Raw genomic sequence first — 21,125 nt, forward strand, 5'->3', positions numbered from 1 at the left:
TCTACTTTGTATCCTGTGCTTGAATGGCTGCCCCCATGGCGACACAGCAGCTTGTTTATATAAATTATAATAGTTTCTGAAGCAAACACACCAGGTTTACCAGTGCAGGGCAACACTACATTATATTGTCATTGCTTTAAAACACTTTCATTTTTCGGTGTTACTCTTCCTTTTACGTGCTGTACCTTTATGTTATGTGCATTGCAGGACTAATCATCTCTCTCTTTTTACGGCAGCCTCCAGGTACGAGAGATGACAGTCGGGACGACAAGGCTACAATCAGATGTGAAACCTCCCCGCCGGCCTCTCCCAGATCCTTGCGTTTGGGCGCCATGCATAAAGGAGCTCTGCACACAATGAGCCACGAAGACATCCGTGATATCAGAAAGTGTGTATCGATTCTTACTCAAGAGGATAACATTAACATGATTATATTGGAAACACGTTTTAGATTTATAGCGCTGTCATTCCCTTACCTTAGAGTTGGGAATTTGGATAAGAATAGTTGTGTTTGGTATTCCTCTGCTAAGCTTCCTTATCTCATCCACTGTAATGTGAATAGGATTTTCACCTCATCTCATTATTACTCGCCACTTATAGGTGAATGAAATGTAAAATCAATAGCGCTGCCAGTTTATTAGGTACCCCCTCCGTGGTTGTAGTCACTTTCTTCCCAGAAAATGAACCAGGAACGTTATGCTTAGCTCTGTGCAGCCATATTTTTAGATCACCCAGGGATCCTCTGCACTTTTTCTACAAACATAAGTGTATATATTTCATAAAGTCGAGTGCAAGCATTGGTAGAATTGGGGGTATATAGGTCGGTGCCCAGCAACAATTATTTTCTAAAACTGCCTAAATGCAGCTGGTAGTACAGGTATGGGATCCGTTATCCAGAAACAGTTATTCAGAAAGCTCTGAATTACAGAAAGGCCGTCTCCCATAGACTCCATTTTATCCAATAATCCATTTTTTTCCCTTTTTCTCTGTAATAAAACAGTAGCTTGCACTGGATCCCAACTAAGATATAATTAATCCTTATTGGAAGCAAAACCAGCCTATTGGGTTTATTTAATGTTTAAATGATTTTCTAATAGACTTAAGGTATGAAGATCTAAATTACAGAAAGATCTGTTATCCTGAAAAGCCAAGGTCACAAGCATTCTGGATAACAGGTCCCTTACATGTATTTGATTTGGCTGCTTGATCTGTGTCACATGTTGTAGTGATCCCACCTAATGGGTTCTTTGTGGTACTACATGCTTGTCCAGGTTTTAAAGGACAAACAAACCCTTAATAACAAAAAACCCTACCCTACATAGACCCGCCTCCCCCCAGCCTAGCTGCTAAGGTGGCCATATACAGAGAGATCCAATCGTTTGGTAATGTCACCAAACGTGCAGATCTCTCCCTGATATGTTGGCGATAGCTGGCTTATCCGATCGTGGGCCCTTTTATCGTGTATGGCCACCTTAAGTCTTTACTTGCCCCTCTGTGCAGATTCGGTCCAGCAGAGTTCACAGCAGCCATCTTCTTCTCGTTGGTAATCTTCGGAATGAGACCGGTGCATGCGCAGTTGGGCAATTTTCTGCTTCATGATAACTGCACATGCGGTGAAACTCGCAAAAATTGCCGAAGATTACCGAAGTGGCTGAAGATGGTGCCCGTGAACTCGGCTGGACAGAATCTGCACTGAGGGGTAAGTAAAGAGTTAGGGGCATTTGCCCGGGGTGGCAGCTAAGCTGGGGGGGAGGGGTCTATGTAGGGTAGGGTTTTTTTTATTTATAAAGGGTTTATTTCTCCTTTAAGGCATAGGCTGGAATTTACATTCCAATCCTTTTTGCAGTGAAGAGTAGCGTGTTTTAACTTTTAATAGGTCCAGGTAAAGATGTGCTTTAAGGGGACATTAACCTGTATTGTAACTGCCAAAACACTTATTAGTTCCACAGGGTCACAGGATGGCCAGGTGAGCAACCCCAGCAGCAGCAACAGTAGCCAGGACTCCTTAAACAAAGCCCCTAAGAAGAAGGGGATTAAGTCCTCCATTGGCCGCCTCTTTGGGAAAAAAGAAAAGGGCCGTCTCGGGCAGATGGGAAAAGAGTCACTTGGACCAGGTAGGAAAGCAATGTTACTTTCAGCGTGGCTATTCTAATGTCTAATTATTTTGTAGGGATGCACCGAATTCAGGATTCGGTTCGGGATTCGGCCAGGATTCAACCTTTTTCATCAGGATTCGGATTTGGCCAAATCCTTCTGCCCGCCTGAACCGAATCTGTATCCTAATTTGCATATGCAAATTAGGGGCAGGGAGGGAAATCGCATGACTTTTTGTCACAAGACAAGGAAGTAAAACATGTTTTCCCCTTCCCCCTTATTTTGCATATGAAAATTCAGATTCGTTTTGGTATTGGGCCGAATCTTTCGCAAAGGATTCAGGGTTTGGCCAAATCCAAAATAGTGGATTCGGTGCATCCCTATTATTTTGTCGTATCTCAACGCGAAAGCGTAATGCTTAACATAGCTGCCTAAAAAGCAGTCCAACACATTAAAGTGGTGGTTCACCTTTATGTTATATTATGGCTAATTCTAAGCAACTTTTCAATTGCTCTTCATTTTTTATTTGTTATAGTTTTTGAATTGTTTGCCTTCTTCTACTGACCCTTTCCAATTTTCAAATGCGGGTCACAGACCCCATCTAAAAAAACATGCTCCGTAAGGCTACACATTTATAGTATTGCCACTTTCTATTACTCCTCTTTCTATTCAGACCCTCTTCTATTCATATTCCCGTGTCTTACTTAAATCAGTGCATGGTTGCTAGGGGAGCTGAAATTGCAAACTGCTGCATAAAAAGCTAAATAATTCCACAAATAATAAAAAATGAAAACCAATTGCATATTGTTTCCGAATAACTGCATCTTACTTTCTACGTCATATTAAAAGTTAATTTCAGGGTGAACAATCCCTTTAACGTGTAAATGAGTTTCTCTGTGTTTGGTGCCTAGGTGGGATTCCAGAATTCGAGAACTCTTCACAGGAATCCCTAGGGCTCAGCAAGCTGGGAGGGCAGATTGAGAAGAACCGGAAGCTACAGAAGAAGTAAGTACTGTTTATCTTGTATCTGATGATGTTGCTCGTGTACTGCCAGGGTGAGTACATTGACTTGCTGTGGAGTGTTTTATAAATGTAATTTCAGGGTTTCATGGAGTTTTCAGGGTCCCATCATATGCTGGCAATGTTTGTAGAGCTTATGTTAGATAGATAATCAGTGGGTATTGAAAGGGTTGCATTTGTAGTGCATGATGTCTACATGATGTCAATACTCTGCCATCTTTTCTCATCCTTAGACATGAACTTCTGGAAGAAGCTCGGAGGCAGGGCTTGCCTTTTGCACAATGGGATGGGCCCACAGTGGTGGTATGGCTGGAGGTCAGTATCTTCCGCACTATTTAAGGAAAAGAGAAGGAAAGTCATATCCTACTTGGGGATGCCAAATGTTAGGAACACCTAAGTGATTGTATTTAATTACCTGAAACCAAGGGCTGGTGCTCCTATCAGCAGAAAACTGCACCAGCCCGGGGTTATTCGTGCGAGCACCATGGAGTGAACATATTCCTGCTTCTTTCTTCAAATATCCTGGGGCAGACGCATGCGCAGTAGAATGAAATAGACGATTTCTTAGCTAACGTTTGGCCTTTCGCTCTAATGCGCATGCACAGCCATGAGAATAAAGAAGAAGCCGGAAGAGGATCACTCCACGGTGCTCTCTGGAATAACCCCGGGCCGACCCGGGGTTTCAAGTAAATGAATGCGATCACTTGGGGGTGCCTAACTTTTGGCACCCCGAAGTGGGATACAATTTTCCTTCTCCTTTAAAGGAGAACTAAACTCTAAAAATGAATATGGCGTAAAACGCCATATTTTATATACTGAACACCAGCCTAAAGTTTCAGCTTGTCAATAGCAGCAATGATCCAGAACTTCAAACTTGTCACAGGGGGGTCACCATCTTGGAAAGTGTCTGTGACACTCACATGCTCAGTGGGTTCTGAGCAGCTGTTGAGAAGCTAAGCTTAGGGCTCGTCACTAATTATCCAGCAGAAAATGAGCTTCACCTGTAATATAAGCTGATGCTACAGGTTTGCTGATTATTAAATTCTGATACTAATTGCACTGGTTTCTGTGCTGCCATGTAGAAATTATGTGTATTAATTACTAATCAGCCTTATATTGTGACATTTCTATTCTATGTGTACTGTATATTGTGAGTGGGTCCCTAAACTCAGTAAGTGACAGCAGCACAGAGCATGTGCAGTGAATCAGCAGAAAAGAACATGAGGCGCTACTGGGGCATCTTTGGAGACACAGATCTTTACTGCTAAAGGGCTGTGGTTGCCTTGGGCTGGTACAGAAGCACAAAACATAATGTACAACATTTCTACCTACTTCTTTTGTTAAGCTTTAGTTCTCCTTTATATGACTATATATGACACAAAGTGTGTATTTTTCTGTTGCAGCTGTGGGTTGGAATGCCTGCCTGGTACGTGGCTGCTTGCAGAGCCAATGTGAAAAGTGGTGCAATAATGTCCGCCCTGTCTGATACTGAAATCCAGAGGGAGATCGGCATAAGCAACCCATTACATCGGCTCAAGCTTCGACTCGCCATCCAAGAGATCATGTCTTTAACCAGCCCGTCGGCTCCTGCCACTTCTAGAACGGTGAGACTAACGCAGCTACCAGAATTAATGTTGTAACAAAGTACAACCAGTTAGTTATCTTCAGTTTAAAGGATAAGTAAACTTGCAGTTTACATTATTTGATTGACTACAATTTGCGTTTTTATTAACTGATAATATAATGTATGTGATAATTGCTTGTTATTTAGTGAGTGGTGGGAATGGTGTGTGAGATTTGTTTTTTGTTTTGTTCTTCAGCAATGGGTTCGTCTCTCAAGCAACAGTAACACAATAAAATGAAGTGTTTTAAAGGAATGGCAGTTTAATGTACTGTTGTGCTGCACTGGTAACATTGGTGTGTTTGCTTCAGAAACTCTACTATAGTTTATACAAACAAGCTGCTGTGTAGCCATGGGGGCAGCCATTCAAGCACAGGATACACAGTAGATAACAGATAAGTACTACTATAGTTTATATAAACAAGCTGCTGTGTAGCCATGGGGGCAGCCATTCAAGCACAGGATACACAGTAGATAACAGATAAGTACTACTATAGTTTATATAAACAAGCTGCTGTGTAGCCATGGGGGCAGCCATTCAAGCACAGGATACACAGTAGATAACAGATAAGTACTACTATAGTTTATATAAACAAGCTGCTGTGTCACCATGGGGGCAGCCATTCAAGCACAGGATACACAGTAGATAACCGATAAGTACTACTATAGTTTATATAATGTGCAGCCATGGGGGCAGCCATTCAAGCACAGGATACACAGTAGATAACCAATAAGTACTACTATAGTTTATATAATGTGTAGCCATGGGGGCAGCCATTCAAGCACAGGATACACAGTAGATAACCAATAAGTACTACTATAGTTTATATAATGTGTAGCCATCGGGGCAGCCATTCAAGCACAGGATACAGGTAAGTACTACTATAGTTTATATAAACAGGACAACAGTACATTTTATTATTAATCCTTTACAACACTTTTTTTGGTGTTACTGTTCCTTTAAAGTCTTCTCAAATAATTTCCCTTAAAGGGTCCTTCACGTTCACAAAAGCAGAAACCGCTCCAGCATTTACTGCCTTTTATCCCCTCAGCCATTGACTTTTTGTCAACAGCTCTCGAGGCCCTATTAAAGCAGAACTTAAAGGCATCCTTATTAACTCCCATAGCCCTCCTACTTTGTTATAGACCCAACTAGAATTCAGTAGGGGTGTGTTATATATATATAGATAGATAGATAGATAGATAGATAGATAGATATAGAGATATAGAGATAGAGATAGATATAGAGATATATATAGATATAGAGATATATATAGAGATATCTATAGATATATAGATATATCTATGATTAAAGGGAGTTACTCACGAAACGCGTGAGGTGTTGTTGGTCAGTGACCTGTTGGAATAAACCACCTTCTTTTAACCGGAGTGCCGCCTTTTTGTCTTCTTGAGCTTTTATATATATATATATATATATATATATATATATATATATATATATATATATATATATATATATATATATATATATATATATATATATATATATATATATATATATATATATATATATACTCTTCCGCATATTTTGGAAACATTTCAATTAGAAGTTCCTTGTTTGGTCTGCCACATACGTTTGCCTTGTCTGAGCGTGTCTGTTGTATGAGAGTGCCAGATGACAGATTAATGACTTAAGGGCATTGTTTGTATACACTGAATTTTCCTTCTTTCTCTTACTTGCATGTAAACTTTGTTATTGCTAACTTAAACCCAGTCGAACTCCAGAGAGCAGCATAGTCTCTAGATCAGTGATCCCCAATCAGTAGCTCGTGAGTAACATCTTGCTCTCCAACCCCTTGGATGTTGCTCCCAGTGGCCTCAAAGCAGGAGCTTATTTTTGAATTCCAGGCTTGGAGGAAAGTTTTAATTGCATGAAAACTAGAAATGCACCGAATCCACTAATTTGGATTCGGCTGAAACTTTTGTGGATACCGAATCGAAATCCTAATTTGCATATGCAAATTAGGGGTGGGAAGTGGAAAACATTTTTTATTTCCTTTTTTGGTGACAAAAAGTCACGTGATTTACCTCCCCACCCCTAATTTGCATATGCAAATTACTATTCGGCTCGGCCAGGCAGAAGGATTCGGCCGAATCCTGCTGAAAAAGGCCGAATCCTGGATTCGGTGCATCCCTAATAAAAGTGAAGTGCCTCCTGTAAGCTGCCAGTCCACATAGGGGCTACCAAATAACCAATTACAGCCCTTATTTGGCACCCCAAGGGACTTTTTCATGCTTGTGTTGCTCCCCAACTCTTTTTACTTTCTAATGTGGCTCACGGGGAAAAAAATTGGGGACCCTGCTCTAGATAATCATGTCATTCAGTGGAGAAAGCTGCAGAGGCAGACGCTTATATACAAGGTTAAATATACAGGGAAGGAGTCTACTGGTTGGCCTTACATTGAAAGTCTGTTTAAATAAATGTAAAATCAGCTGTACATATAAAATAAAGTGTCTTGCCTGTTATATTTGCTCTTCACCTGAGTAGAAATTAGCTGGTACTGAACCCAAATGCCTTAGTGTCATTAAGCTCTTGCTCATTCCTGCTCCATGTATGTACCTCTTGCTTATATATTGTGCCACCATTCCTCTCTGTTACTGCTTCCCTCTCACTGGATGTGCTTGTATTAGTCCACGGGAAATGTCTGGGTAACCCACGAAGAAATGGAAACCCTTACCGCCTCACCACAAACGGTTAGTTGTAGTTCCACTGCTTGCGTTGTGTAGCCAGCCTTGCCCCCCTCGGTTATTGCTGTTTTTTTTAATTTGTAGCAGTTTATAACTTTTTTTTAGTTTATAGTGTTTTTTTTCTTTTAACCACTTCAGCATGCAGTAAAGCAGTGTCATCATTGACTACTTTTTAATTGACTCCATTCCCAGGCTGAGAATCATAGAAATCCTCTTATGAGCCCTTGTTTTAAAGGGATTGTTCAGTATAAAAATAAAAACTGGGTACATAGACCAGCTGTGCAAAATAAAAATTTTTTCTAATATAGTTAGTTAGTCAAAAATGTAATGTATAAAGGCTGGAGTGACTGGATGTCTAACATAATAGCCAGAACACTACTTCCTGCTTTGCAGCTCTCTTGGTTTCCACTGATTGGTTACCAGGCAGTAACCAATCAGTGACTTGAGGGAGGGGGGGGGGGCATTGTTTTTTTTTGCTTTTGAATCTGAGCTGAATGCTGAGGATCAATTGCAAACTCACTGAACAGTTATGTCCCATGCTGAAGTCACTGATTGGTTACTGACTGGTAACCAATCAGTGGAAACCAAGAGAGCTGCAAAGCAGGAAGTAGTGTTCTGGCTATTATGTTACCCATCCATGCCAGAGCTGTACATTCTATCTAACAACCTGTTCAGACTCCCTTTTTGGCAGCCCATGTCTTCACCTGGGATGAGGGCAATAATATGTAACCCATGTGATAGCGTATAAAAGGTTGAGTGGTGGTATACCTTTAAGCGGAAAGGTAAGCCTCCTTGGCAGCAATGCCTTTGGCACTGAAGTGGTTAAATGATTAGAAATTGGTTAACCTCCATGAGAGAACCTTTGCAGCCCAATCAGTTGGGTTCAGTCTGCAAACATCTGAGTTGGGGTCGGCCCCTGATCTCCCAGTGCTGTCATTGAGGTTCTTGAGTTTGCTGTGTGTGTGTGCGCCTTGCATGTGCACTGCATGGAGTGACCCTGCGACCATTAACACTGACTAACCTTTGTTCTTTTGCTTTCCTAACACACCTAACACCAGGACGATGAGGAGGGAAGCTGGGCTCAGGTTGGAGCTTTTTCACTAATATATTCTTTCACTTGCATTCCTTTTAAGGGCAGAGACACGCGTGGAGATTCTGGGGGGATTGTCGCCAGGCGACAAATCGCCTCTTCTAATCTCCCTGAACTGCTTTCCCGCTGGGTAGAATCTTCGGAGAACTTCGTTTTCCGAAGTTGCCCCACGAGGAAACTTTAGGCAACTTAGGAAAACGAAGTGCCATCCCACCGGAGATTTTGATTGTAGCCGAAAGGAAGGCATTGCGGGGAGATTAGTCGCCGAAGATTTGTTGCTGGGCAACTATATTCCCCGAATCTCCACGTGTGTCTCTGCCCCAATGGTGCATGAAACCAGGGCCAGTGGCGAAGCTACAGAGGAAACTGACCCTGCGGCTGCAGGGGGCCCAGGAGGTATAGGGGACCCCATGAGGCCCTACTTAATGAGCAATTTCAATATAAATTGGTAAAACAACTTCTGAATATTTTGGGGCCCTAAAATAAATTTGCTGTTGGGCCCACTAACATTTAGTTACGCCGCTGACCAGGGCCTTTATGGTTTGGATCACCATTTTTACCAAAATACCCCTCTCAGCCTCCCCATCACCACCAGGGTTTGAACCACTCACAGGCCCCCTGGTATTTTGCATCAAACAATTTTGTTTCTAACCAGCCTTCCGAAATGCATTCATTAGCAACTGTCAGGTCTTTAGATCATTAGTCAGCACCCCCTCCAAATTGTTTCAATGGTTCATGTAGTCAGGACCAGCAGTACAGGGATTAGGAAAGACAAATACTACCGATGAAGATACTATTTTCTATTGCTGAAAGGAAGCGCATGCGAGGAGATGGATGCGGCAAATATAAGGTAAGTAATAGGAATGTCATAACTTGTCGCTGTCTGATGCGAACGCTTCCCGTTGCGTCTTCATCCGATAGTGTCGTGTCAGATGCACACAGTGACAAGGTCCGACATTTCTATCACTTACCTTGTATTTGCTGCATCCGTCTCCTCGCATGCGCTTCCTCTTAGCGCGTCAGATCTCAGGAAGACCCATCTTCTAGTTCCAGCCTGACCAGGCAAAATGACCTGAGATGGCGCCTACACACCAATATTGCAAATAATAACCACTTGCTGGTTCAGGAATGAAATTTTATATTGTAGAGTGAATTATCTGCAGCGTAAACAGTGTGATTTAGAAATAAATACTACATCATAATAAAAATCATGACAGAATCCCTTAAAGAATTAGACCTCTCCCCATTACTTAGAAGTTTGTTGCTGGTATTTCTCAATTGCTGCCAATCAGATTTTGTAAACTTTTACACCCAGCAGTCCTGTAGATCTGTAGAATTGGCATCCCTGATATATATTGGGCATTCTTTATGAATGAGATACAAACGTGCCAAGAACATTCTTGTTACAGAGAGAACAATGTAGCATTGATTTGGTGGAGCCAGACATGCCACCTGGATTAGTACCTGTCATTGGCTTCCTAACTGTATGGTTAATACTATTCTTTCCCATCCTAGACCTTGGCCTATGGCGACATGAACCACGAGTGGATTGGAAACGAGTGGCTGCCCAGCTTGGGGTTGCCTCAGTACCGCAGCTATTTCATGGAGTGCCTTGTTGATGCCAGAATGCTGGATCACTTGACTAAGAAGGATCTCAGGGGGCAGCTAAAAATGGTGGATAGCTTTCACAGGTAGAGGGTTCATCGGTAGCATTAGATTTTTTTTTTCTTTATATCTTGAAATGCCATCTTTTTGTATGTTCCTAATATAACACTGTAGGGTTTTGTGTCACCATTCAGGAACAGTTTCCAATGTGGAATCATGAGCTTGCGAAGGCTAAACTATGACCGGAAGGAGCTTGAACGCAAACGAGAGGAATGCCAGAACGAGATTAAAGGTATCTTTGCCCCACCTCCTGTTCTCTTGTACATGCAGTGCGTCATGCTTGCTTGTGTCCAGGTCAGCACCCACCTGCATGGAATTTTTAAATAACTAAACCCTAAAAAATTAATATGGCTAAAAATGCCAGATTTTATATACGGAACTTATTGCACCAGCCTAAAGTTTCCGCTTGTCAATGATCCAGGACTTCAAACTTGTCACAGGGGGTCACCATCTTGGAAAGTGTCTGTGACACTCACATGCTCAGTGGGCTCTGAGCAGCTGTTGAGAAGCTAAGCTTAGGGCTCGTCACTAATTATCCAGCAGAAAATGAGGTTGGTCTGTAATATAAGATGATGCTACAGGGCTGATTATTAAAGGAGACATATAGGATAAATGAAAAAACCTTAATTGTGTAGGCAATTATAAGTTATTTATGGTGTTGCTTTTACATGGTACAAAAATTAATATTGTCTAAAAAAAAAAAAATCGCCCCTTTATTGGAGCTCCTATAGATGTTCTCTGGTCCCTGTCTGTGTTTTAAATGAGGGGTGGGCGTGTCCTAACAGTCTCTGCCAGAAGCACAGTAGGAGGGGGACAGCCAATAACAGCCCTGCAGTCACACAAGCACAGACAGGCTTCAGTTCCCTATCAGGTCCTGCTAGCTGCTGATTGGTTCCTGTCCTACAGTGCAATGAGCTGAGTGCCGCCAGCTCCCCTGCACAGCCTGGGAATTCAGGGAGCAGGAAGTGAAAGGGAAGGGAGGGATTATCAGACTTTTTGCAGAAATGTTCAATAAATCAGCCTGAAACGCTACTTTTTTAAGGTCAATTCTTCTATATCTAAATGAGTATAATGCACTGGTACATTCTTTTTTTTTTTTTTTTTTACACAAAATGTCTCCTTTAAATTCTGATGCTTATTGCACTGGTTTCTGTGCTGCCATGTAGTAATTATCTGTATTAATTACTAATCGGCCTTATATTGTGACATTTCTATTCTATGTGTACTGTATATTGTGAGTGGGTCCCTAAGCTCAGTAAGTGACAGCAGCACAGAGCATGTGCAGTGAATCAGCAGAAAAGAAGATGGGGAGCTACTGGGGCATCTTTGGAGACACAGATCTTTACTGCTAAAGGGCTGTGGTTGCCTTGGGCTGGTACAGAAACCCAAAACATAATATACAATATTTCTAGCCACTTCTTTATTAGGCTTTAGTCTGCCACAAAAGGTCAACTTAGATAGGCCACTTATTGTTTTCTAGTTTCATTATCAAAAGCCATAGTTGGTGTCCAAGGGTTAAGTCATGATACAGTTGGGGGATTGGGCAGCCAAACGGGAAGAGTCCAATGGCATTCTCCTAGCAAAATGGTTATCCGTTGTAACTAGTAGTGGTAGTAATGGTAATTAGATGAAAAGTTAGGAAGGATTCCAGGACAACGCAAAATGCCTTATAATGAAGGTTGGAGGAAGATAAATAGTGGTCCATGTTCTGCATGGAGTGGGGACCCTGGTTCCTTTGAAACAAAAGTTATGGCTACAGGGTAAATTCCTGAAAATGTCAGGCTTGTTACTGTGTGGCATCAGTTTGAGAAAGACTCTTTCCCATTTCAGCACTATAATGCCCCCATGCACAATCCAGATCAATAGTGAATGCATTTGCTCAGATGACAGTGGAAGAACTTTACTGGCCTGACCTCAGCCCAACTAAACCCTTGTGGAATGAATTACAATGCCAACTATGAACTAGGCCTGATCCCCCAAGATCAGTGCCCGGCATGACTATTGCTCTTGTTGCTGAATGTTACTGAATCTCCCCGAGAATGTTTCCAGATCTAGTTAGAACCTTGCCAGACGAGTAGAGACTATTATAGCAGCAAAGGCAGGGTCAACTACCCATAGAAATGTTGAACAGGCTCATAATATTTACTTAATCCCTGTGTAATTTACACAAATAAACCAAATTACACACAAAACTGAACTATATAAAAGTTGGAAGGTGCGTCCCTTTACTCTGCATAACAATGGCTTGTATGGTGGGCACATCTGGAGCATGAGAGTGATCCAGTATCAGTGTGGTCAGATGGGACAAACATAATGGAATGCAGTGGGATTTTTAAAGGCACACACCCTGAAAATAGAAAGTCGGACCAACATTGCTTGGTTGTGACTGTAACTGTATTATGATACTTAAAGGGGAAGTAAAGTCTAAAATTGAATAAGGCTAGAAATGCTGTATTTTGTACAATAAACAAAAACATGAACTTACTGCAATTATGATACTTAAAGGAGAAGGAAAGGTTAAAACCAAGTAAGCCTTATCAGAAAGGTCCATCTAAATATACCAGTAAACCCCCAAAGTAATGCTGCTCTGAGTCCCCTGTCAAAAGAAACACTGCATTTCTTTCCTTCTATTGTGTACACATGGGCTTCTGTATCAGACTTCTTGCCTTCAGCTTAAACTTCATTGCCCTGGGCAAAAGCATGCTCAGTTTGCTCCTCTCCCCCACCCCTCCCTTCTCTACTGTAATCTGAGCCCAGAGCAGGGAGAGACTCAGGCAGGAAGTGATGTCACACCATGTTAATACTGCAGCTCCTATCCTAAACAAACAGAGAGTTTCTAGAGCTTTTTACTCAGGTATGGGAAAATATTGTACAGAATAAATATAGCATTCTAGCTTGCACTATTGCAGCTAATCTATTGGCAATAAAATGCCTCCGTAGCTTTCCTTCTCCTTTAAAGGGGAAGTAAAGTCTAAAATTGAATAAAAGCTAGAAATGCTGTATTTTGTACAATAAATATAAACGTGAACTTACTGCACCAGAAGCCTAATTAAAAAAATAATTTATGTTTTCAAAGTTGGCCGCAGGGGGCTGTCATCTTGTAACTTTGTTAAATATCTTTGCAAGACCAAGACTGTGCACACGCTCTGTGTGTTCTGGGCTTCAGTTGTAAGGTTAAGCTTAGGGATCATCATAAATTATCAAAGCCGCACAAGTCAAATAATATCTAATCAGCAAGACTGATTAATAATCAGAATACACAGACTGCACTGGGTCTGCGGATACAAATCTCTACACAGTCGCCGGCTGCTCTACAGGGAAACAAAAAAAGTTTCTCGAGTACCAAACCCCCCCCCCCTCGCTTGAAAGTATGATTGTTTCCCTGCAGAGCAGTTAGCAGTCATAGCAAGTAAAACGAAGGGGGAATTTCATTCCATACAGTCAGGTTTATTATACAAATGGTAAACATTTTTTAATTAAAGTATATTGGAGATAGATTTCTTTTTAATTAAAGTAAAAATGGGATTTTATTTTTTTGCCTTTACATGCCCTTTAATACCCACACCCTGACAATATGCTAACTAGGTATAAATGCATAATCAAATTCTACCCCTCCCATGTTTGTCTTCCGATAGTGCCTTACCCCCATAGGGTCTGTGCGTTTTAATTTTCTGAGAAGCACTTGCTCAATCTTTCCTCTTTCTCCTACAGATGTGCTCGTCTGGAGCAATGAACGGCTGATCAATTGGCTGGAATCCATTGGCCTGAAAGAATATGCAAATAACCTTCTGGAAAGTGGGGTTCATGGTGCTCTGGTTGCCTTAGATGAGACATTCGACCACAATACGCTGGCTTTGTTATTACAGATCCCCACCCAGAACACATCGGTAAATATGTTTCTCACAAGGAGTTGCATGAAGGCCGAGGCTGGGGGAGCAATTACCGTTCCTTTACATGAATTGGCCAAGGCAATATATAACCATCTCTGTGTCTTTCATTTCAGGCACGTGCAATGTTGGAGCGGGAGTTCAACAACCTTCTCATCAGAGGGACAGATAGAAGATTTGACGATGTATGGTTCCACTTATGTCCTGTCATAGTTACATAATTAAATCGGTTTGAAAAAAAGACCAAAGCCCATCAAGTTCAACCCCTCCAAATGAAACCCAGCGTCCATACATACACTCGCACCGACCCATCCATACACTCGCATAAACTCTATATACCCATATCTATACTAATTGTAGATTTTATTACATGAATCGGTTTCGTTATCCAGAAAGATCTGAATTATGTAATGACCATCTCCTATTTTACTCAATTTTATCAAAATAATCCAAATTTTAAAAAAATATTTCATTTTTCTCTATAATAATAATAAAACAGTAGCTTGTACTTGATCCCAACTAAGATATAATTAATCCTTATTGGATGCAAAACCAGCCTATTGGGTTTATTTAATGTTTACATGATTTTCTAGTAGACTTAAGGTATGAACTTCCAAATTACGGAAAGATCTGTTATCCGGAAGACCCCAGGTCCCAAGCATTCTGGATATCAGGTCCCATACCTGTATCACAATAGCCTTGGATATTATGCTTGTCCAAGAAATCATTCAAGTCACTCTTAAAGGAAAACTATACCCCCAAAATGAACACTTAAGCAAAAGATGGTTCATATCATATTAAGTGAAATATTAAAGAATCTTACCAAACTGGAATATATATTTAAGTAAATATTGCCCTTTTACATCTCTTGCCTCGAGCCACCATTTCGTGATGGTCTGTGTGCTGCCTCAGAGATCACCTGACCAGAAATACTACAACTGTAACTGTAAGAGGAAGAAGTGTTGAAGCAAAAGACACAACTCTGTCTGTTAATTGGCTCATGTGGCCTAACATGTATGGTTTGTTGGTATGTTTGTGAGTACAGTGAATCCTACGATCCCAGGGGGCGGCCCTTATTTTTTAAAATGGAAATTTTCTATTTATGATTACCCAATGGCACATACTACTAGAAAAGTATATTATTATGAAAATGGTTTATTTACATGAAGCAGGGTTTTACATATGAGCTGTTTTATGCAATATCTTTTTATAGAGACCTACATTGTTTGGGGGGTATAGTTTTCCTTTAAAGGCATTAACAGAATCAGCCATCACAACATCATCCGGCAGTGCATTCCACAACCTCGCTGTCCTCACTGTGAAGTACCACCTGCTCTGCTTCTTTGTATGTAGTCTGAAGGGGTGGCCTCTGGTGCAGTGATCCTCTTTATGGGTAAAAAGGTCCCCTGCTATTTGTCTATAATGTCCTCTAATGTACTTGTAAAGTGTAATCATGTCCCCTTGCCAGTGAAAACAACTCCAACTGTGAAAGTCTCCCCTCATAATGTTCCATCCATCTAACCAGTTTAGTTAGGCATGTCTCTGCACTCTCTCCAGCTCATTTATATTCATCGTAAGAACTGGAATCGGTCAAAAGGAACAGTTACACCAGAAAATGAAATTGTTTTAAAGGAATGACAGTGTAATGTACTGTTGCCCTGCAATGGTAAAACTGGTGTGTTTGCTTTAGAAACACTACTATAGTTTATATAAACAAGCTGCTGTGTAGCCATGAGGGCAGCCATTCAAGCACAGGATAAACAGTAGATAACAGATAAGTACTACTATAGTTTATATAAAGAAACTGCTGTGTAGCCATGGCTATTCAAAGCTGAAAAAGGAGAAAAGGCACAGGATACACAGCCGATAACAGATAAGCTCTGTAGTATACAAAAGGATTATCAGAATTTATCTGTTATCTACTGTGTATCCTGTGCTTGAATGGCTGCCCCCATGGCTATACAGCAGCTTGTTTATTTAAACTATAGTAGTGTTTATTAAGCAAACACACCAATTTTACCTGTACAGGGCAACAGTACATTATATTGTCATTCATTTAAAACACTTTCAATTTTTGGTATTACTTTTCCTTTAAATCCCATGAGCGCACTTTAGAAGTCACAGTTGTGTTGGGGGGGATTATTGCAACACTGTCTTCTTCTGTAGGCTATATTATTATTATATTTGTACATAGTTTACCTTATCGTTAGTGATATAGTTTACCGGTTTCCTGTCCATCTTTTAGGATGATGATAAAAGCTTTAGACGGGCGCCGTCATGGAGAAAGAAATTTCGACCAAAGGATGTTCGAGGTTTAAGCGCTGGCTCTGCAGAGACTCTCCCTGCCAACTTCAGAGTCAACTCCTCAATGTCTTCACCTTATATGCAGCCAAAGAAAATGCAGATGGACGGTAAGTCCCAAGTCTCCCTGGCATAACCCTTATGCGTGTCCTGGTGCATGCGGTTATGAATAGCCATGTGGATGATTTGCCTGCTCGAGCTAAATATGTCTGTTGACCTAGTGTCCAGACTGTGTGTGTTTAACCTCTTTTTTTCAATACAATATTTAATGCATGTGAGCAGAAAGTGATGATTGGAAAACACAGGCATTTGAACAGGTGGTTTAGCTTGGTCTTAGATCTCTGATCCTCATATAAACACAAACTAGATGGACCTGAGCAATCTCTCAAGTCAAGTTTTGGCATTTCATCGCACTTGGTATTTTATTTTGTACGTTTCTTTGTTTCTTAAAGAACCAGTAACATTTCTATGTTCAGATCAGCTATAATGTACATATAATATTATACACATAACCATGAATGATAACTAACATTTCCTATAGAGGACACCTTGCTGTGTATGCATAGATCCTGTTATTTAAAGGAGAACTAAAGGTTAACTGAAAAAAAAAAAGTAGGCAGAAATGCTGCACATTATGTTTTGCGCTTCTGTACCAGTCCTTAAGCAGGTACGATCTGTGCCCCCAAAGATGCCCCTGTAGCTCCCCATCTTTTTTTCTGCTGATTCACTGTACATGCTCTGTGCTGCTGTCACTTACTGAGCTTAGTAGGGATGCACTGAATCCTTTGTGAAAGATTTGAAAGAATACCAAACCAAATCCCTAATTTGCATATGCAAATCTGTGAGGGAAAAAGAAAGGCGCGAAGGATGTGCGCAGTACAAACATTTTTTACTTCCTTGTTTTGTGACGAAAATCACATGATTTGAAGGATTCGGCTGAATCCGAATCCTGCTGAAAATGGCCGAATCCTGCCTGAATACCGAACCGAATCCTGTATTTGGTACAGCCCTAGTGCTTAGGGAACCACTCACAATACACAGTATGGATACAATGCAAAGGTCACAAAACAAGGCTGATTAGTAAATAATTCAGATTATTATAGCTCAGAAAGAATCACGATTATGAATTCGCCCTGTAGCAGCAGTTTGTATGACAGGGAAAATCGTATTGTCAGTTTGATCATTTGCAATGGCCCCTAAGCTTCGCTTCTCAATTGCAGCCCAGAGCACACTGAGCATGTGCGGTGCCACTGACACTTCTAACAATATTTAAGATGGGGAGAGGCTGTGACAACTTTGAAGGCCTGGATCATTAGTACTAGAGAGATGCTGAGCCTTTAATCTGGTGCAATAACTTCAATGTATAAAATTTAATTTTTGACCATATTTTTAGGGCTTGGTTCTCCTATAAATTACTGTATACTTCAATGTAGTGCATGGTAGGACAGTTAAAGCTTATCCAATCAAGTCCCTGCTCTCTGCCTTAAAAGAACAGTAACACCAAAAAATGGAAGTGTTTTAAATTAATGAAAATATAATGCAGTGTTTCCCTGCACTGGTAAAACTGATGTGTTTGCTTCAGAAACACTACTATTGTTTATATATCTTCTATATTAAGAAAGCCTTAGACTCCCATTCAGCAGCAGTGCTGCCCACTCTTGTGTGTTTAATAGCTTGGAATTGTGCAGCTAATAACCGATGACTAATTGCATGCCGTGTTCTGCATGTCTCCTGTGGTTGTTGATAGGCAATGGGTCTGGAATACAAAGACTGGATTCCGCCACGGTTAGGACATATTCCTGCTAACGATGTCTATTGGTAAGTGACCGCTTCTGCTGCCCTGTCTCTGTACAGTCCAATCACATGCTGAATCATTCATGGCACCAAACTTCTTCTCTGTAGCTGAAATCCATTGAGGAAAGCTTGTTTTCTCCAATTCAACTTCATTTTTTTTAATGGAAACCTGTATCGAAAACTGTGCTGTGCATAATGAAACCATAAAACCACATCCAGTTATAAGCGACTTTCCCAATTCCAACTTTACAGAGGTTTTTAGTTATTTGAAAATGTAATGGCTATTGAAAGCAGCATTTGTCTGATTTATGAAAAAAAAATCCTAAGGTTATTCAGCCCTTATGCGTATGTAAAATGCATCCTTTCTTGTTTCCACACTGATATCCACTCCATGTAGCTCAACATAGGCCAATGACAATGACTATATGTGCCCTTGTATGTGTAGTATAGCCCAACAGGTTTCTTTGTTTTTTATTTATAGAAAGTCAGATATTTTGGGTGTTAATTGTATTTCAAGTGGCTGTTTGTGTGTATTAATCATGATTAAAGGGGTAGTTAACCTTTATGTTAACTTTTAGCATGTTATTGAATGCCCTGCTCTTAGCATTCGGTTTTTTTTTAAATTATTTTTTAAATTGTCATCTTCTTCTTCCTCTTCAAGGGCCTCTCCAGCCCTGAGGCAGGACCCACTGTCTCCCATTGAGTATAATGTGCCAGGACCCACTGTCTCCCACTGAGTATAATGTGCCAGGACCCACTGTCTCCCACTGAGTATAATGTGCCAGGACCCACTGTCTCCCACTGAGTATAATGTGCCAGGACCCACTGTCTCCCACTGTGTATAATGTGCCAGGACCCACTGTCTCCCACTGAGTATAATGTGCCAGGACCCACTGTCTCCCACTGAGTATTATGTGCCAGGACCCACTGTCTCCGACCCACTGTCTCCCACTGTGTATAATGTGCCAGGACCCACTGTCTCCGACCCACTGTCTCCCACTGTGTATAATGTGCCAGGACCCACTCTCTCCCACTGTGTATAATGTGCCAGGACCCACTGTCTCCCACTGAGTATAATGTGCCAGGACCCACTGTCTCCGACCCACTGTCTCCCACTGTGTATAATGTGCCAGGACCCACTGTCTCCCACTGAGTATAATGTGCCAGGGCCCACTGAGTATAATGTGCCAGGACCCCCTGTCTCCCACTGAGTGTAATGTGCCAGGACCCACTGTCTCCCACTGAGTATAATGTGCCAGGACCCACTGTCTCCCACTGAGTTTAATGTGCCAGGACCCACTGTCTCCAATACACAATAATATTTTGAAAAAAAACCTTACTGTTTAACCTGGCGTGCCTGCTGTATTAGCCCACCCCTCTGGTGGGGTAAAAGAAATTCAGGGTGACCGGTTCTCTTTAAGTTAGTCAGTATATGGTCAAATTTAGCCTCTCCAAACAAAAAATCACCCTCTGCCTATGGAATCAGTCTTTCCAAAATGATAATTTGTAAATCATCTAGATGAACATTTTGAATTCTTGTTGAACAAGGAATTACTGTATACTGCCCTTTAAGAGATTTGGGTTGCTCTTTTTACTGGAGCCTGTGGGGATCACTTGGTAGACTTTGGAATAGTGGGAGCTGCACTCACCCATATCAGTGTAATAAACCATTAATTATTTGTGCATAAATCTACCCCTCCTCTTTAGACAAAATATGAAATATAAAAAATAGACTGCATTCATTATTATTAATTGTAATATTATTTTTATTTACATATTATACACATTGTTCAACTTTTATGACTATATTTAACAAAGGTTTGTCCTCTTCCATGTTTGCTCATTCCTGATGTTCCATGCTCATGCCTCCCATTCTATGTTCACTCCATTGCCCTGTGGTCCATATCTGCTCCATGCTGCTGTGGTCCGTCTCGCTCTCCTTTGGTTTATCCTATTCTCACTTTTCCCTAGGATTGGTCTAGCCTGTTCTATGCTTGTGTCTCCCCTTCTATGTCCCCCCTCTGATCCTTCCTCTTCCATGTCTGGTCTGTCCATATGCACGGTTTCTGTATTATTCTGCTGTTCCCTTGATATTTGGTTTAATAGTTTGACTTGTGTAGTGAATTTAACATTTTGGGGGGGTGTGATCCCAGCCTTTGTCAGGAATTCCTGACAAAAAATACAACTTGACTAAGTCAAACTTAGTAATATAGTAATATACTAAGTTAGGTTAAAAAAATAAATTTTAAGATCTTAACATACAGCCTGCCTACTGCCAGTTGATCCAGAGGAAGGCAAAAACCCCATCTGAAGCCTCTCCAATTTGCCTCAGAGGGGGAAAAATTCCTTCCTGACTCCAAAATGGCAATCGGACTAGTCCCTGGATCAATTTTTTGCATGAAATAAAGGGCAAGGAGCCTAAATGATATGTGTGCCTGCCATTCCTATCCTTTCATGTTTCTACTGATGTTAAACCAAATATCCAGGGGGGAAAACAAAGGTGCAGTCTTCCTTCACCTGAATGAAATGTGCCGAAAAACATTCGCAAGAAATGAAGATGCAGTGGTCCATTTTCTGAATGAAATGTACCTCCTTCCTCCTCTTTTGCTTATATCCAAATCCCAAAAAACATTCGCAAGAAATGAAGATGCTGTATTCCATCTTCTGAATGAAATGTGCCTCCTTCCTCCTCTTTTGCTTATATCCCAATCCCGAAAAACATTCGCAAGAAATGAAGATGCTGTATTCCATCTTCTGAATGAAATGTGCCTCCTTCCTCCTCTTTTGCTTATATCCCAATCCCGAAAAACATTTGCAAGAAATGAAGATGCAGTGGTCCATCTTCTGAATGAAATGTGCCTCCTTCCTCCTCTTTTGCTTATATCCCAATACCGAAAAACATTCGCAAGAAATGAAGATGCAGTGGTCCATCTTCTGAATGAAA

General features: G+C 41.0%; 1 protein-coding gene across 16 annotated transcripts in view; it reads left to right on the top strand.

The window, feature by feature from the left end:
* Positions 1-21,125, top strand: part of ppfia1.S (protein tyrosine phosphatase, receptor type, f polypeptide (PTPRF), interacting protein (liprin), alpha 1 S homeolog) — a 93,126-nt gene that overhangs the window by 57,289 nt on the left and 14,712 nt on the right. For 9 of the 16 annotated variants that reach the window (XM_041591399.1, XM_041591397.1, XM_041591401.1 and 6 more), the window contains 13 exons: positions 237-388; positions 1,942-2,114; positions 3,006-3,099; positions 3,348-3,429; positions 4,518-4,718; positions 7,388-7,450; positions 8,503-8,529; positions 10,050-10,225; positions 10,334-10,431; positions 13,911-14,086; positions 14,203-14,271; positions 16,332-16,497; positions 18,135-18,205. In XM_041591399.1, the coding sequence (XP_041447333.1) occupies positions 237-388; positions 1,942-2,114; positions 3,006-3,099; positions 3,348-3,429; positions 4,518-4,718; positions 7,388-7,450; positions 8,503-8,529; positions 10,050-10,225; positions 10,334-10,431; positions 13,911-14,086; positions 14,203-14,271; positions 16,332-16,497; positions 18,135-18,193 (1,536 nt within the window). In that variant the 3' untranslated portion in view covers positions 18,194-18,205. 16 annotated transcript variants of the gene reach the window in all.

Source organism: Xenopus laevis, chromosome 4S (assembly GCF_017654675.1).
Source record: "Xenopus laevis strain J_2021 chromosome 4S, Xenopus_laevis_v10.1, whole genome shotgun sequence".
Lineage (NCBI taxonomy): Eukaryota > Metazoa > Chordata > Amphibia > Anura > Pipidae > Xenopus > Xenopus laevis.